The sequence below is a fragment of the Halyomorpha halys genome, unplaced genomic scaffold (genome assembly GCF_000696795.3).
Source record: "Halyomorpha halys isolate HHAL.00 unplaced genomic scaffold, Hhal_1.1 Scaffold541.1, whole genome shotgun sequence".
NCBI lineage: Eukaryota > Metazoa > Arthropoda > Insecta > Hemiptera > Pentatomidae > Halyomorpha > Halyomorpha halys.
The window spans coordinates 185,745-205,769 of record NW_027112673.1 but is presented as its reverse complement, the minus strand read 5'-3'; the positions used below and the strand labels follow the sequence as shown (position 1 = coordinate 205,769).

General features: G+C 29.5%; 1 protein-coding gene across 1 annotated transcript in view; it reads right to left on the bottom strand.

Annotated features, from left to right (window-relative positions):
• Window positions 1-16: 16 nt before the first annotated feature.
• ctrip (E3 ubiquitin-protein ligase ctrip) overlaps window positions 17-20,025 on the bottom strand; it is a gene marked incomplete in the record, with an annotated part of 83,261 nt that continues 63,252 nt past the window's right edge. The window contains 13 exon segments of the mRNA XM_067050484.1: window positions 17-1,595; window positions 3,902-4,104; window positions 4,474-4,613; window positions 5,995-6,164; window positions 7,462-7,602; window positions 7,678-7,866; window positions 8,047-8,292; window positions 8,902-9,157; window positions 10,200-10,309; window positions 12,855-13,039; window positions 13,948-14,084; window positions 18,154-18,356; window positions 18,755-18,946. Coding sequence (XP_066906585.1) covers window positions 3,908-4,104; window positions 4,474-4,613; window positions 5,995-6,164; window positions 7,462-7,602; window positions 7,678-7,866; window positions 8,047-8,292; window positions 8,902-9,157; window positions 10,200-10,309; window positions 12,855-13,039; window positions 13,948-14,084; window positions 18,154-18,356; window positions 18,755-18,946 — 2,166 coding nt within the window.

Genomic DNA, 20,025 nt, shown 5'->3' with positions numbered 1-20,025 from the left:
AAAAATAAAAACAGTGTGAATAAATGTAATTTTATTTGAACTTTGTACAAACATAAAATTAAGTTATAAAAGAAAATTAGTCCACTGATATTCACAAACAAAATATTTATGTAAAAATAGGTGAGCGATTCTGAATCAGTCTGGTCCTACTGAAAGACAAACATATTGCCTAATATAAATATATAAATATACATTTTGAGGAATTTGGAACTGTTACTGAGTTAAATGGAATAAAACTATAATTATAACAATGCTCAAAGAAAAATAAAAAAAAATAATAAGAAATATGGTTTCTGGAACGAAATAATAATATACACAATTGTGATATACATGGAATAAAATCATTAATAAATATTTCTAGAACATATAACAGTCATCAACATGAAATAAAAACTTAGTAGATAGATGAGGTTAAATAATATAAAAACTTAAAACAACTATCTTGACATGGAATTTACACCAAGATGTATCATTTAATTTATATTAACAAGTATACTAGTCATTTGGTACTACAAGAACTGAAATAAAATCTTTAGCTAATCAGCCTACCAGGTAACAACACAAGAACCTATTGCATTTCAACTTCATAAGGTAAAAATAAAATTAAAGTAATTTACTCCGGTACAGAATAAACTCTTATTTCAAAATTAGAACTTTATTCTAACATTTAAAATATCTCAAGAAATTACACAAGTAAATCTATTCAATGGTTATAAGTAGCTCAAATCACTTATTAGGTCATATGAGGTGTGAGTAAATAAATGTCTAGAGAAAATATTAACTGAATTACCTTTATTTATACCAGGGAATATATTTATGATGGTTAAAGAATACATCTGCAACATTTTTTTATATTGGTTGTGACGGCTTTTATATGTTAACATTGTAATTATTATAATTCACTATTCATTATTTTTTATATTGTATTTACATATTTTCTTACGAAGGACTCAGTTTCATTTCCAAACCCCGACATCAACCCAAATATATATTCAAGAAAAAAATATATTAAACAAAATCAACAACATTGAGATAGTAAAAAAACTACTACAAATCTCTTTTTAGCAATATTCGGTACATACATTTTTTTTTATTGTTATAATTATTTTTTTTTTTAAAGCCTTACATATTAAAACAAATTCAATACACCAAGAGATTTTTGTCAGTTAAAATGTAAGGCTCTTAAAATGTAACACATACAATAGTGGTGTAATCCCACATTTTAAAATGTTCATAGAAATAGGTTAAGACTATACTGTAACTAACGCATTGTATATATGTATACATACACATACATACACACACAAGAATATATATGTATATACATATGTTTATTTATAAAAGTACATATATGTATATATACACTTATTAATACATACACATATATGTACTATATATAACTAAAGTTCATCAAAGTTTGTTAAGAGCGAGATCGACGATATATAAATACTTGGTATTTAAATAATGATCACCATAGAAACACTTTTCAGTCCACTTTAATGCTTCGTATCCTATCACTTCATGAATCAGAAGTAACAGCAAAGCAAGAAGAACAGAAGCTCTCTATTGTGAAGAAGCAAGAAATAACTTTTAATCTGAAATAATGATGTGATTATTAAAACAATCATGTAAATCTCATATTGATAAAAATTTATTTCAAAATTACTTGGTTTTTAAAAAATTTAAGCAGAATTAGAAATGAAATATTAATGAGTAGTCTATTGATTTTATTTTTTAAAACAATATCCAGAGTGACTGCTGGGACAGGTTATATTAGGCAGGGAGAGCATTAGAGAGGGAGGTAGGTCCTCCAGTCTAAACAAATTAACTAAAAAATAAAATATAATAATAACAAGATTAAAGTTGTGACAAAGAGTTTTCTTATTGAAATTTACTTATGTATAATTATCAGCTTTATAATGGCATAATTAAACAATAAATAAACCTGAAATCAATATGTGACATTAACATATCGAAATATAAATATATTATAAATTTTAGTTATTTACCTTGACTACAACTACAATATTAATCATGAATAATGACTAAAATTTTATTCATTAGCCATATGCAGTTACTGGAGAAAATGATTTCTTCTTTTACAATTCTTTGTTATAGATTCATCATGACTAAATAGCTAAATTTTTATTCTAAGTTATGATTATTTTTTGAGACTAAAAATTTAGTTGGTAGACAGATAATTTTTACCCAACTCTATACATTACAATGGGACAAAGGAAATAAAAATTTCTCATTATGCATGAAAGCTTAATATTATCCCAGATGCAAATGAAGCAAACCAAAATAAAAAAAAAAACACATTGCTGCTAATTTTGTTATCTCCTGCATAAAAGGCAGGGAAATGAAGGCAGAATTTTATGCAAAAGAAAAAAAAAAATAGATGCAAAATTTTCTGATGTTAAAGCAGGTATTGTAAAGTGGTTTAAGTAATTTGAGTGCAAAAATATTAGTTAAGAGCAAATTTCACCAAAATATTGCCTCAGAAGAGTTAGAGGATAGGAACGACCAACTAATTTAACGACTAAACAAAATTTAAAGAGGCACAAGAGAGCACAATGTGCAAAATAATACATGTAATGAAAGTGTCAGCTTGAGAGTTATATTATTATTCCATTATCCTTTTTTTATACCTATGCTATTAAATATTATCTCAATAATTCAAAATTTTGAAACATAATGGCAGATGATAATAATGGGTTCTGAGGATCATTGTGGGGACAGTCTCAAAGAATAGTTGTGGTTGGCAGACTTACAGATTTTTTTATATTGAACGAAAGTTTGTTATTGAAAAACAAAAAAAAAAAAACAATATTCCAAAAGACCATCCTTATTGGAGCATAGAACTTTGAGGAATGCAGACACACAATCACAATTGATGTGCATCAGAGCTGGGCAAAAATCATTACATGAGGAATTTAATTACATTTTCAATTACATGTTTCAGATGCACTATAATTACACAAAGATCTAAGACCGTAAGATGGCCCAAAACATAAAAGATTAGTGGTTTTGAAGAACAATTACACTGAAGTAATAGTAAGACACAATTACAATTACTGTAATTATGTAAATGTAATTTCAATTACTCCATAGAATTGCTGTAATTGTGATTCTTAATTGGTAGGTATTATTGATGGTAAGTAATTATATTTAATATTACATGTAATTTAACTCATTCACTCAGTTTATGTGAATATAATTCTTATAAGTTGAAATCCCTAACAGTTAAAATGACTTGATATGCCAAACGTTCAATTATAAAATCGATTTCATATTTATTTTCAGCATCTTTGAGAACACATAAATAAACTATAATATGTTAAGAAATCTATATGCCAGCGCCATCTTAAATAAATAAATAGAATCACACACAACCACCCAGACAGATTTCTCATTGTACCCACACTCTTCTCCAAGGAAAGTTTAATACAGGTATCATTCCTCATTATGAGAGATAGTTGATCGTGGATCACGTACTAGGAGATGATGGTTGGGGGTATAAGGGTATAATAAGTTAAGTAAGTATAAGTATAATAAGTTGGTGTAACTTATTTGTGTTTCATTTTGACTGCACCCCTAACCATTATCTCCTAGTACAAGTATCATTCCCTTTATACATAATTGTTCGATATATTATATGTGTATATAGCTTATTTTTATATCCTTTCATTTACATTTCATTAAAGTATTTAACAAAAAATTGGCTACTAAAAAGCACCTTACACAATCCACCAGGTAAACACATCAAACTTGATTTTAATGACCAGGTAGGGACTGTAAACTAATATGTTTTTGCTCCTCTACCCAAAAAAAGTTTTATTTACCGATTTCGTATGTATACAAAAGATGTAAAATAAGGATGCATGGTTCATTAAATTACCTGAGACTAGGATAGATGAAAGGAACGTTGACCATCCCTAGCAGCAGTAGCTAGTTTCTCCCTCATGATCTCAATCGATGAGTAATCGGGAAGTTTGAGGTAGTTGACACAGGTCATCACAGAAGGAAGATAATCATCAGCATTCATATTGCCGTCCATTGTTTTTCTCACAATAGTTAATGGGGGGCTTAAGGCTTTGAAACCTTAAAAAAAAATAAATAAATAGAATAACCTTATATTTAAGAAATTAACTAGTAACTAAGGATTTTTTATAGCTGATGGATCAGGAACAAAACCCTTACAACTTTGATGATATATTTTTTACAATACAGTATTTTAACTAATAATGGTAGTTTTTTAAAAAGATTTTTGACTCATTATAAATAGCCAAATTATGGCTATTTCAACTGACATTAAAAAAAAAAATTATGATTGGGGTAAGATAATAAATAATTTCCACACATAGGCTGAACTTTGATGAATGATATATCCAACCCACAAATACTAACATACTTTAAATCACATAATAACAAATTATCATAAAATATTATTTAAAAAAAAATATAAATTACCCCCGACAGGAAGTCTTGGTGAACCTGTCACAAATTGTACAAAATCTCTTTGTTCCTGTTTCGTATAAGATGCTAATATATCAAATAGAAATTTAATTGCACGACTAGATTGTGTATAACCATGATCAGGGCGACAAGATCTGCAACAAAATAATTAAAATCAAACTGATAGTTCCATAATAATCTAATTAGTAAAAAGTAGATTAAGAATAATAATATAAAAGGATCTGATGCAGGTAGAATATAAATGCTCAAACAGCTCCTAGATGATCAATATTACTACCAATACTCAGGTTAAAACGTCGGCATAAAATAAATAAATATGGTTTTGTTTATTTATGTTGTTCTTTGCTGACCGCACCCCCCGACAAACTTCTCCAATTACTACCAATATATTGCTGAGTACTCCCTCTCGCTATACAATTTTATTGCAAAATAAGTTAATTTCTGCAGTAATAATTTGTGAAAAAGAAAGCAAATCATATGAACTTAAAATAAATTGTAGATTTAAATTGATTTAGTAACACCTCTGTCAATAAAAATATTTAATTTTTTTTTTCCAGTGATATAACTTCAAATTCACTATGATTTAAAAGAGATACTGGTTTAAATTGAGTCATGTTGTAACTTCAAAATGAGGCAATATAAAACAGGGACTGCATGTATCTGCATTTTCTATTAATTTGACCTTAGACCTAGGCAAAATAATGGATTTCCAATTGAACTGAGATTTAGTTTTTATGATAGCAGTTCACTAGAATACTTGTTACAGGTGAATAAGAAAGAAATATTTTTCTGAATGGAAGTTGTGGTACAGGAAACAGTTTAACAAGCCTACAAGTATAAGATACTCAAGGCATTGAGCTAGGCCAACTAACACTCAAGTAGCAGCTATGAAATTCCACTACCCTATCATCCCCTAATTTATCTTAGCAAATATGCATTGGAAAAATTTAGGACTTATAAAATTTTTATAACCCATTCTTCACTGACAAATAAAAATTAAGTTAACACCAACTTTGTCAGGGATTCCAATCTTTTCCAATCCAGAGTTTAGGATATACTATGTTCGATTTGATTTTATAAGTGTTTAACATCTCAAAATGTACTGCTTTTTTTTTTTTGTTTAATAAATATGATTACAGTGACAAGCTGTTCCTAGATGAACCCCGTAGGGGCAGAAGCAATAAACTGTTTGGCTAGACAGGAGTTCTCTCAGTATAATTACAGGGATTTACACAGTCTAATCAGTGGTGTGAGTTTATCAATCGGTCAAGCTTACTTAGATTCCTAGAATCTTTAATGAGCTCACCACAATGTTGTGGTGTTAATCCCAACATTATCATAATGTTATTGGTGCATAATAGGCCTTATTTGCCGCAATGCTCTATACCACTTTAAAAAAAAAATTACATGGTTTACATGAAAGAAAATAAAGGAAAGCCTGTTTGTCTTGAATATATGAAGTTAAAATTAATTAATCAATATTTTTCAAGAATATATAATGAGAACAATACTTACTCAACCAGGGATGATATATCCCAATCAGACCCAGAGCCACAAAAAATCGCATCCAATTCTTGAGGGTAAAATAGACCTAAATGCCATGTAGGAAACACACACTGCATCCCTTCACGTACACATTCCATTTGCCTTTGTACTCCCTCTACTAAGAACCAATGCACAACTAACTGCATAGGAAAAAAAAGGAGAAAAATGTTGAGAAATAATAAAATTAGTAAATACAGATACAAAGCCTAGAGGATTTAATAAATGGGGTTAAATAATCTATATAAATTTAAACAAGTAACATGGATTCCTTCTTGTCAATAGTTCAATCAATATGTCTGAATATAAATTTGACTTTGACTGTCAGGCAGGGAACCCTTCCCCTTCTTTTCTGACATAGGGGAAGAGGGAGAGAGGAGTTATCTACAGGGTACCACCCAAATCTAACAATCTTGGGGGATCCATGGCCGGATTTGAACTAGCATAACAGCAGTTCCTAGGTTGCTAAGACCTACACCAAAATAACTTCCGGTTCCTACAGACAGCCCAACAGATAGGGAACCGAATTTTTTCCTTGATATCTACACCGTAAAGTGTGATTGAAATTTTGGACAAGTTTTTTTATTTCATACAAGATTATAAAGCTTCACTACCTTTGATATGGGAAAGCAAGATGGTTAGTTTTTTTTTTGGTTATGAAACACTTTATTTTAATTTGCACAAAACAAGTTTTTTTTTAGCTAGTAATAAGTCATCACCTTGCTCTAAATAATTAAGAAAACCACTAAGAGCTTTCAGTACTAATTTAAGATTTATGTATCATGGAGACAAACAACCCCAGTACATAACTTTGTATAATTTAAAATGTATGCAAAATCTCATAAAGAAATATTTTCCTATTTACCATGCTGTGGATAAGTCGCAAGATGTATACTCATAATTATATAGACAACTTATCAGAAGCTGACTATATTTCTATATTCACAATCCAAATATAGGCACATTTGTTCAGTTTTAAGCATCATTTATGCCTAAGGTAACCAAAATATACTTAAAGAAACTTATCTGGCTAAAGCATTAACTACATAAAATTATTGTTATTATCTAAAATTCTGATTCACATATCTTATACATTGTTTGCATCTTTTATTACATAGCCCTTTTTAATAGAACTTTAGTATTTAAGGTGTAGATTGAAACAGAAAAGAAGGTTCATCTTGTGGGTTTAGATTTTGATGATGGTCAGTGGAGGAAGGTTTAGGCAACAATTGAAGCCTTAAATTATGAGTATTATTACTCAGTGTTATAGACAGAAAAAACAATAAATATAATCTAAAAGGAAAAACATACAAAATTAATGAAAGTAAACTTAGATTATATCATTAATATTCTAATATGAATTCAAATTAAGGGAAAACCATTTAACAAAATAAAATAATTATCACATATAAAAAGACATACAGCTAGATCTAGCAATACCTTGCAATAAGACTCCAGGTTATAAGGTGTTACATTTAATTCTCGACCATTCTTCCTCAATTCTATTTGAGGATAGCCAGGAAGAGTAAAGTCAAGACCCAAATTCTCAATAGGACACCCATCGAGAACTAAGGCTTCAATCTATAACAATAATAATGTAATTAAAATTTACTGAGAATTTCATAAATAAGATTTATCAATCAAACAGATACATACCCTTGTTTTTTTTTCATCTTCAGAGAATACACTAGATGATGAAACTTCATTAAATTGTGCCACTACAGACATTAATCTCACCAGTGTCCTATGAACTGATGGCACAACATGAGCTAAATCTGCCAGACCAAGGCAGGCCTCTTCACCTAATAGCCAACGATGAAAAGTTTGACTTAGAGGCAAATCCAACTGGAAGGAATTAGAAAAATAAATGGTCAACATTAATAAATCTGTGTGCATATATTATCCTCTATTGTATATTGGTCTTGGCTAATACTTGTTTGAATAAATATTAAAATGTTTTAAATTATCAAAGTGTAGCAACATTTAAGTTTAACAAATTGAATTAATCAAAAGGTATATACTCACCATTCTTGAATCCATAACTGCTTTTGCCATAAATCTCCCAATAAAACGAAATTTGTTCCTAAGCTTCATCAACTGAGAAACACGTGTAGTACGTGGAATGGGGGCAGGAAATAGACCTGTCGGTGAATGAACATAACCTGAAGTATCAGACCCTCCTTCAAGAAGCCACAGTTCCAAATCTGCTCTTTGTAATTCACGTGAAACTAAAGCATAGAACTCAAGTGTAGGGCCCAATCCTGTTCCTACCTGTAAAATTATGATTGTATAAATATTTTGAGTGTAATGGTCTAATAACTTAGATTAATTATTAATCTTTTGTACTAATTTTAATTTACCGCCTTAAATTTTAAGTATCTTTCAAGTCAATATGATATATGTAAACAGGAATATTTCCTAAATTCAACAAATATAACTTTTGCTTTTTTTTAATCTACAGAGGTTTCGATTTCAGTCATTGTGAGACAATATCTTTTGCTGCTTTCCAGAAGTGAGATGGACGTAGATTGATCGGATCCATAAGGATGATATGAAATTCCAACTGCCATAAGAGAGTATTATGCACTTAGGTATATTGGCAAGTTGAATCAGGCAATATCTACATCCATGCTTGCCAACAAAACCATTGGGAATTAAGTTGTCAAGTCAAGGACAAATCACTGGGTGTGTATATGGTTTTTTTTTTTTTTTTTAGTAGTTATCTTCTCACATACTGACTTATTACAAGTCAGAGTAATAGGAATAAATAATACTTTAAAAAGACAATGACATTAGAATTAAAAAATAATCTATTTGATACTCTAAAATCAAGGGAGAGGTATAGAAATACTCTTAAAAAAAAAAATAATAAAAATTTACCTCATTTTCATATTGAACTTCAAGTAAGGCTTTACTCGTGGCCATATCTTGAAGAAGAGATTCAGCTTGCTTTAAAATATCATCTCTTGAAACAGTTCTTTTCCGTCGATCAAGCCTAGGAGTAACTCTTTCCTGAGAATCATTACCACCACCCAATTCTGGACTAGAATCCAGTAATCTCTGAAGAGCTCTATCACGATCAAATGCAGTAGCATAAAGAAGTAATTGTCTTGTTTCAAATGGGAGTAAAAATGGGCTGAAAAATAAAAATTGATTAAAAACAAACCCAACAATTATCAAATTGAATTTCAAGAATTGTTAGGGGAAAAAATAAATATAGACTTCTTGAAGAAAGTTGGAGAACCTATTCAGTCAGAAAATAAATTAATAAAAAACTTTTCCTAAATAGGAAAATGCACAAACCCACACACACACACCCACACATCTTACTCAAAATGTCACACATCTATTTCCTTTGCATGAACTGCTGCTATAAGATTTGGACTACTATGTTAATGATAGTTACAAAACACTTCTGTCAAGATAGAGGTTTTAGTAATATTCCCAATATTAAATTAATTTTACAAAATGAGATGTAGATAGTTGACCGTAGATTAATGCTTGAAGAAGTTTGTCGGGGGGTGCGGTCAGCAAAGAACAACATAAATAAACAAAACCATATTTATTTATTTTATGCCGACGTTTCGACCTGAGTTTCAGGTCTTCATCAGGGATAGTGGCGTGTAAAGGGGACGGGAAGATGCTAACTCGGCATAAAATAAATAAATATGGTTTTGTTTATTTATGTTGTTCTTTGCTGACCGCACCCCCCGACAAACTTCTTCAAGCATTAATCTACGGTCAACTATCTACATCTCAATTTTACAAAAGTATCACTTTGAAAATAAATGGAAAAATGTTAATATTAAACACTTTTTTTTACCCCTTCCTAATCATTTCTGACTTATGGGGGAAGGGGAAGGGGATGATCCAAAGGTAACTAACCTATTCTAACCTGAGTGGGAGGGTGGAACTTTCATTCCATGGGAATGCCACAAAATAAAATTCAACCCACTCAGACCAGAATCAAGCTGCAGACTCGAGGCTGCTAAGGTGACACCTCAACACCCTCGGCTACAGGCAGCCTAAATATTAAAGGATTATACATATTTGGATTTTTTTAACCACAGCACCTAATTAAGCATAACAAAATCAAATAATACAAACAATGATTTTAAACATATACTCTATGCCAAAAACAATTAAATAATATTAATGTACAATTTTGTTTTAATTACCAAGCTGAAGTTATTTGCTGTAACCATGATGGTAGATTTCCAGTCATTATAACTAATGGATCCTGAAGTTGTCGACCAGCTTTAGCTGCAATTTTATTATTAACAAATTCCTAAAAATAAATCATTAAAGCAAATTTAGTTTAAAAATCAAAATGAATTCCTCAACAGATTAATATAAATGATATGTTAACATAATATTAAGAAATAATATTCTAGCTAACCAAAATAATTTAAGATTAAGTAAAGAAATTGGGAACTGCCATCTGATCAAGACCATTTCAATTGAGACATGTAAATGATATGAGGTAGTAAACAAATAAGTGGTGTAATTCACTTTTTTGAAAATATTGAGTAATGGCCACATCTACGTTCTCCATAGTCAAATCTATTAGATGAAATAGTGGTTTAACTCATAACTCTCTTATTAGCTGTGCCACTATGTGTTGTGGGAGCACTTTTTTGGCATGCAAATGAAATTACTATCATTAACATTAAGGTAATATAAAAAGTCAGATTTACACAACTTTCCTTCTCACAACAGTAAAGATGGCAATTATTAGTAAAATAACCTGTTTTTTGTTCTTATGAGCTTTTAGTTTAACTTGGTGGTTTAAGATGCTTAAAACAATGTTTGGTTTGTTTATTCTTTCCAGAAACATAATTCTTTGAATCAGGAGGAAAAAAAAAAAAAAATTGAATAAACAGCATTTTTTTACCCTTTAGATTCAGCAGAGAAAAACTCAATAAAGTCTTTAAAAAAGAAAGTAAAACTTGCCGCCTAACCAGTGTTGTGGTTATAAATCCAATGAATCAGGTGCACATCAGAATAACCCTACATCTTGTTTTGTATAGAAAGTTAGAATGAACTACTGAATTATAATATAAAGCTATGGGTATTGTTCCAGGCAAGAGGAAAGGACAGCCAAGATGTTTACACGGATACCTTTACAGCGCACAAAGAGGTACTTGTAACAGAAATGAAAATCAAAGACGTATGCCAATTACTTCCCTTCATACCACATATCCACTACAGCTATTTATAATGCCACGTACTGACACTGTTAAAGACCCTGGACCACTGACTGAAAATGAAGAGGATATGAATGAGGTTTATGAATGAAACATTAGTAAATGACTTGTATTTTCAAATAATAGCACAATATTGTAATTTATTCCAAAAAAATGTAGTATAAGTACTTGATTTTACCTAATCTGTAACATCTTTGAACGAAATGTGGTGTATTGTTAGGATATACTACTTTTTCCTTAACCTAATAATTCTCATCACGAAAAGTAGTTTATGTCAATTAACCCTTCAAAAGTGTTATATGTCAATAAAAACCCTTTAACAGTGGTAAATCTCAAGTAAGCATGTCAAAATATATTTTTTTTAAATGATACTTCGCAAAAAGTTAAATAAACATATAATAAAGCAGTTTATGCTAAACATAATATCTTGTTAACATTAAATGGGAGATTTTTTTACAGTACATCTACTAAAAGAACCATGTTACTAAAAACAACATCATATCGAATAACACCAGAATTCCTTACTCATATGTTGGTGAAGATAAACTAAAAATGCATAAAATAGTAAAAATTTTAAACCTAAAATTGATAATAAAACATATTAGATAGTACTATAGTAAAGAATTTTTCTATTTGAAAAAAAAAAAAAAAAAAAAGAAGCTATTATTTAAGTGTAATGACAATCTACTTACTTACTTAACAACCAAAATTGGTATCAAAGAAGGTAGCTATAATATGCATCAACACACCATTATATTGGTGAAATATTTAAATAAATAATTTTTAAAATGATAAAAAAAAAAAAATTACAGAATTAGAAATTGGCAGCCCGCCTTGAATTTGCAAGCAATCATATCTATCTATTTTAATTGCTTCAAAAGATTCACTTATTAGATAATGTCGTACCTTTTTTTAGCAACTATTGAGGTATCTATGAACTGAGAAAAAATATGACTCAATTAAAATAATGTTGAATAATTTTGTAACTCTTCAAGCTCTGAATATTTGGGTATATTCAAGATAACCATATGGGTTAATTTAAGAGAGACCCTTCTAATGCGTAAGCCCAATTTGAGGGAAAAAAATTATGCCTCCTATAAAACTTCAAATGTTTAGCCTGTAGAGGAAAAATATATTGAACTCAATATTTACCAAAATCTGTGATTGGGCTATAATGGAAACTTGCTGAGAATAGTTTAAAAATAAACACAGATCCACAATTTTATGTATCTTGGCTAATAGTAATCAAATCTAGGTCATTTTATTTTTTTTTTTTTAAGTTAAAGAATCTTCCACCTCAATCTTGTGACAGTTGTATTGTTTGAGTTGAATTTTAATAATATAATTTTCAAGTTTTATCTCTTTCAAATACTATTTCTAGATTGTATCTTTCAGTATTATTAAGCAAATCAACTTAGAATGAGTACTGAAAAAAATGAAGATGGTGGCTGTTTGACAAGACAGAAGATTCAGGAATTAGGTACCTTATTCACTAACCTACTTTACTACCCCGTTAATGAAAGATCCTGTAACTAAATTCAGAAATTATCAACAAATTATACATAAGTATTTTAAAACATTTAAATCTAAATTAAACCATACTGAATAGTACTCTCATATTCACACCTGCTGGTAAAGAATAGGAGTTCCTTCAATTGCAGGATAAAGGACGGGCCAATGAGTTGATATGGCATGAAGAGCATTTAAAAGACAAAGAACTGGAAGTGAAGAATCATTTGTAGTCACCTTTGCCGATAGATCATTGACAAGATATCGGTCTAAAGGAAATGGTTTAGCAGGAATCATTCCATCTGAAAACAATTCAAAATTTATTATTAATAGTATGAAACCATAAAAAAACACATCATATATGATTTTCTGATCAAATACTAAATATTTATAGCCTATATCAAAAGTATAAAAAGTAAAATTCCAAACTGAAAGAAATGTGATAAAAATAGCTGCATTCATACAATATTTCTCATAATATAGTCAATTACCCCAGATATATGGACAATTTAACATATTACTAATAAAAATAAAAATCTATTTTCCTCAATAATTACATGGCAGTTTTATATTTATAGTGGAACTGATTAATTTCAAAGAAAAATTTGTTTTACATTCTTAACTAGTTTTCAGTGAAAACTTGAGACCATAAAATAATTGTTTTCAAGAAATATTTTTAGTGTTTCGACTTAAATGGTCATTCCATTCCTATTCAATGTTTATTTATTTGTTTCTCATTTTATCCTTATTTATAGTACATTATTTAAATTATACATTTTATCCTTATTTATAGTACATTATTTAAATTATAATCATAATTTAAAAAACTTAAGACATAGTAGTTTTATCATATTTTTTTGTATTTAGTACTTTATGGTTTTATAATTTTTGAAATAATATAAGATTATTTTTGATACATATACTCAAATCATAACATACCCTACTTATATCATTTTCTATGTAAACACACCCATCAAAAATTGTTTTTGTTCACTAAGAATTATGGACCACATAATTAAGAAACTAGAAGGTATAAATTCAAATTTTAAAAAGGTGATATTAAAAGTAAAACTAAGAAATAGAGAAGAATGGAAGCAATTAAAAGAAGAAAAAAAATAGATACTTTTACAATAAGATATATGTGCATAATCCTGTAATAATGAAAGAAATAATATAATCTATAAATAAGTAATAAATATCAATGCAATACCATTCCACAATTCGTCATGTTTTTTTCGGGGTGCAGTCTTAGAACTCGATCCTTTTCCTTTACGAGGGATGGCACTTGTACTGCTAGAATTATTACTAGTAGCAGCTTTGGTGACTGATTCATCTTCAATAACAGGCCTAGAACACATTAAGGTAACTGTATGTTTCAATACAGCAAAAGTTAAAAAATGCACAGAATATCATTTATATTGGTCCTGAAAGGATTTTTCACTTTTCAATGTAATAGCTGCCATTTAGCATAACCCATATCAACTCTCAAAGAAAGAATATTGAAAAGAAATAAAGGACTAAATGTTAAAAATTTATCTTAATGTAACAGTTTAAAAATATTTTTTTTTTCTATGGCGAATTGAGTTAAGTTACCTACCGTTAGAGGTGCCTTGTTAACACCATAATATATAATTACCTTGTAAATAATTGTAAATAGTATTTGAGTTTTATTAGTGTTTAATTTAGTTATATTTAGTTTTATTTTTTCAATTAGATTTGGTTGTTTGAGAATAAAAATATGTGATTATATTTGTGTCTTATAATGAATAATAGAGACAGTTGCTAGGGGCTGATAATTGTTGCTAAGGCGTCACCTAGCAACGGACCGACCATCTTAGTTTTTTTATAGCAGTTCTGGCTTATTAGTGGCCATGGTAGCGTCTAAGCAGCCCTGTCTGCTCTTGTAATTTAATAGTTTGGACATTTTTAGTGAGTTAACCATCATTACAGTTCGGAACCAGACCTTTTCTGTGTTTCGACTTTAATATGAGTTCCTTCTAATTAGTGGCTATGAACGTGTGTAACCAGCCCTGTCTGCATTCATTTTGTTGGCTTGCCTAATACATTAATACGACTTTTGGATGTTTGAACTACCGATGAGCCACTACACCAACTTTGGACCATTACAGTGGTGTATTTAGCTACAAGAGCTGCGACCTAAACATCTCGGCAGCACTCTTCCTCGGACCTATCGGAGTGGAGCAGCTGGCGTCGACTAGTATTTGTTTTATATATATTTATTTGTTTATTTATAAATTAGTTTATTTTCATCTTCATAATTTATATAACTATTTTATTTTCATCTGAGAGGCCTTTTTATTTTTACTTGTATTCATCATTAGTCATCTTTTGTGTATTTTAGTTTTAGTTTTTAAAATGTTTAAATTGACCAAATAAATGTTTTAATGCGAACCAGTTTGTCGTTTTAAAGCTTTCCAACCAAAAGACATGGTTGATTTGAGGTGGCTTTAACATGCCTACTCATCATCTTCCTCCTCTTGCTTTTCCTTCATCATTCCATCACTGTTTTTTTTTGTTTTTTTTCCCTGTGACAAATGAAAGCAAGACAAAATCCGACATACCAAGCTTTCTCCAAAATTACAATAGCATCTAAAAGTGAATTTGGGTAATCTTATTTTTAATTTCATCTACCAATATTTAGTGAATTTTTTTTTTAATAAATTAATTTTAAGTTCTTGAATAATCCCCTAGTCAATTAAGAACATTGTATTAACGGTAAAAAACAAAACGAAAAACTTCCACACATTGTGGTCATGTCAATTTTAAATGAAACGGGTAACTGTCAAATAGAAGAACTTTCTTCTTTTTTTTTCTTTGCAGCTCTCAGTCCAATTTCACAAAATATAATTAAAATATTTGTCATGACCAAGACTTTTGTATTAAGTCAAAATCATTTGGAATGTTTTTATTCCTATAAAACAGTGAGGATTTTCAGATTAATTTATCGATTACTTGAACTTGAGCTTTTTTTTTTTTTTTTATTTAAACTTGGCATATTTGTAATATATCACCAGTTTGGACGTGTAATTCTTACTGTACATGTAATTCTTACTGTGCTATCTAGCAGGTAAGAAGACTTGTACTCTCTTCCACATAAAAATATAGACAAATTGCAGTTGTTTCATTGTGAAAACTTAAAATTGAATTATTATGAGTTGTGACAGTCTTCTTTTAAACCGACAATATATAAAATTGTAATCTGGGCTTTGGAAAATTTTTTACTTATATTTGTTTCCTTAAAAAAAAATTCTTAACTCTAATACATGTTACTTTTAAGTTTTCCTCATTCTTCTCAAGTGATTACAACTCTAAATTCAGACCATACTCCTGTATTAATTAATTTCCCAACAAAGATAAACAATGAGAAAATCCCTCATAAATGGAGTAATCAATTGGGGAACAGACAAAATTCTAGTCGATGAGAAATTGAAACTGAAAAAAAATTGAAAGCTGAACTTATAAGTAATTCACAAGCCTGGTAAGAATGTTAAACAAATCAGCAGTTATCATCCATTTTTTGAAAACTAATGGAATCAGTCATAAAAAACAACTTTATTCTTTTTGTCAGAGCATCAAAATTATTCCAGATTTTCAATACAGTAATTCCACTTCTCACCAGCTGGCAAGTCTATCGGAATTTATAATAATCGAAAGAGACACACCCTGGTAGCGTTCTTGGTCTTCCAGCAAGCGTTTGACATCTGGCATTGAGGTCTCCTATGCAAACTAAAGAAAGTAGACACTCCGAAATACTTACACAATATTCTGGCCTCGTTCCTCAACGACAGAACATTCTAGAATAAATAACGCAAAATTCTACCCTCAGACAAATCCATGCTGGTACTCCACAAGGTTCAGTCTTTTCTCCCATTCTGTTCTATTTATATCTTCATGATATCATCCAGTCCATACATAGCTATGTCCGTTGATGATACAGCAGTGTTCTCTCAACATGACATAATAATCGCTAGAAATACTTTGAAAAGTTACTTTAATGATCTAGAACAATACTTGAAACTAAATGGATGATTAATCTCAAAATTGAAAAATGTACTTCAAAAGTTTTTACTCTTAGACACCCACCAGAACTAATCATCAAAGATAAAAATGTAAAATGGAATCCTGCTAGTGAAACAGTAAAATACGTGAGAATTCACCTCGATCGCCACCATACCTTGAATCACCATATCAACATAAAACTAACTGAAACCAATTCAAGGTGAGAAATCCTATACTATCCTAAATAGAAAATCCAAATTAAAATCAAAAATAACTGTTCTAATTTTTAAAATAATTCTCAGGCCACTGCTGGTATACGGCTGTGAAGTCTGGGGAACAGCATCTTATACAAAAAGGAAAAAAATTACAACCTTTTCAAAATAGAGTCCTAAGAATCACAGTGGATGCTCCTTGGTTTGTAAGAAATAGACAATGGCATCGGAAATTACAAATGGAGTCAATAGAGGATTACATCAAAAAAACAATTCATGAAGTTCCACCCCTAGTAACCGACAGTTAAAGGAGCAGTGACCTACAACTTGCCAAGGCCACTGCAGGACATCCTGTCATAAATTCTACATCAATCAATTCTATATTTATTTTTCTCTCTGTTCTTTTTTCAAATGAACTTTTTTTGTTTTTTCCCCCATTAGAGGGCAATTGTTTGTTATGTTAGATCTACAAATGTCATTATTTTTGTTATTAACCTTACTTTTCTCTCTAATTAAGAATTATTATTTTTATTTATTTATTTATTTTATCTTTTTTTTTTTTTAACATTGTATATGGTGTTAGGTGCGTCTTTTGAATAAGACTATTCCCCCACCCCATGCTCAATTGTTAAAAAAAAAAAAAAATGTAACTTATATCAACCTTGTAAGGCCACCAACTTATACTAACCATGTAAGGTCCACCTGGCTGATCTGGTAGTAAATGAGTAAATAAAAATGTTATTTTTATGAAATTGAAAAATAATGATAACTTTAAAGTAACTTGTTGTTTTAAACTTAAAGCAAAGAATTGAAAGCAATTTTTTTGCATAGAACAGTTTCGATTTCCATAACTTTTGGGAGAGGACTTTAACAAGACAGAATACTCTGGAAAATCACCTCTTTATAATAAATGATTTTGTCTTGTTCTCAAGTTTAACAAAAATAAATTATTTTAATATAACTATTGCCAGTTCATTGATACATCCGATGTTATTATAGGTGGCGTCCAGTTTATAGAAAAATGTACTACAATATACGTATGATCCACAGTATTTTTATGAATTTAAATGTCCTCATATGAAAAAAATCTTGTATAATATACCTCTAATAAACAGTATTTTATGAATCTAAATGTTGTTATTGATGGTATCCAGTGTATTAAACAAAAATCTAATATAATATACCTATAATGAACAGTATGTGTATGAACCCAAATGTTGGCAGACCCAAGAGGAGCTTCCGTATCAGTATCAGTTTCAGACTGGTCTGAAGAAGCAGCTGGGGAGAACTGCCTAACTGCTTGATAAACTGTCATATTGTATGGTAGCACAACATCATTTATGAGAAATTGCAACTTATGCCGAGCACTTCCAACCACCATTCCAACCTAAAATGGGACATTTTAAGGTTATCTCATGAATCTCATTTCATTAAAATATATTAAGCAAATAGCTACTCACATTACTTTTTATGTAATAAATATATTTGTATAAAACATATCATTCTAACCATAATAAGTTATTAATCACATTTAATTTATCACACCATTGCAGTTTATGGGTTAAATTAATTTATACTATTCATTGAAGTGTCAAAGGAATGATTTTCAGTTTTAAGTAAGAACACATTAATTGAATCATTTCTAGGAAAATTAAAAAAAAAAGTAAAAAACCCTCACAACTTTTTTTATCCTTTTTTAATTTTCCCATAATTATATATAATAATTTATAACGCTTAAAAATTAGTTTTATTTTAAAATTAATTAAATCTTTTACGATCACTTACTAAAGTATCATCAAATTCATCATCAGAATTATCATCATCTGAAGCGGTAGAATGTTTATCTCGCACCTTAGCATAACCACGAACAACTAAATACCTCTCAATTGCTTGTACTAAAGCCAACGGATCTATTTTCACTGTTCCACCTTTCCACTGTTTCAGGCTAGTGCAATCTGGATGACGTGAAAGTTGGCACTAAAAATTAAAAACAAAAGTTACAAAATTTCTAGAGTTGTAATAATATAAACATATTTATTTTTTTAAATATGCTGAACCCTTAGGATATAACTTAATTTAAATTATAATAAATTTAAACTAAAATTATTTTATTATAACTTATTTTAAAAAGCTCAGTGAACTGGAACACAGTTACACCAAATCCTGCATAAGTTTATACTCCCAGAAAGGTAAAATTACAAACTGTGGGGATGGTTACTCGCAGAGGCTGTATTTTAAAAATTAATCTATTTCGATATAATCCTGTGCTCTTTATTAATCACTTTTCTACAAAAATAAAGTTTAGCTCCTTTCAGTAATGATCCAAGTAAATTTAAGTAAGTAGTTTTCATTTATCATCAAATATTATAAGCTTTCATAAGGAGAATTTATTTCTACTTTCTGTTAGAGCTAATGAAATTCATGACTCAACGTAGATTACCTGTTTGGTCATAAGAGCAAAAGTATTTGTAACCACATAATTAGAATATATCGTTTAAATTAATAACTAATACCTTAGAATAAATCGATTAATTAAACATATTTAACATAAACACTATCATAAAACCACTCCCCTTAACTCTGTACAGTTACTCTCATGGCAACTCATCTACCACAATTGTTCTTCATGTATAACAATTAAAGGATTGGGAAAATTCAGATATCACAAGGTCATCACTGAGTAAATAAAGCACTGTTGTGTTAGGTAGCTAATGTTTTTATGAGGTGTAATTCTCTCTTACTTTTAATCAATAAGATTTAAGATTTTTTTTTTAACTGATAATCTTTTATTTGTTCTGTGGATTCTTTTATGAAAATACATATTTTTAATTGAAAAAAAAAGACCATTAAAGTAGAAAATCTCATGATAAATATCAATTTGTAATAACCTCATCTATAAGTTGAGGCTACTGATGCAGGATCAAAGATTTGAATGAAACTCCTTTTGGTAATATAGGGTGTTTTTTTAAGCCCGATAGAACTTGAAATTGTAAAAAATAACACAAAAAATTAAATTGTAATCAAAATTTTTTTTTTATTCGAAAGATCAATACGTG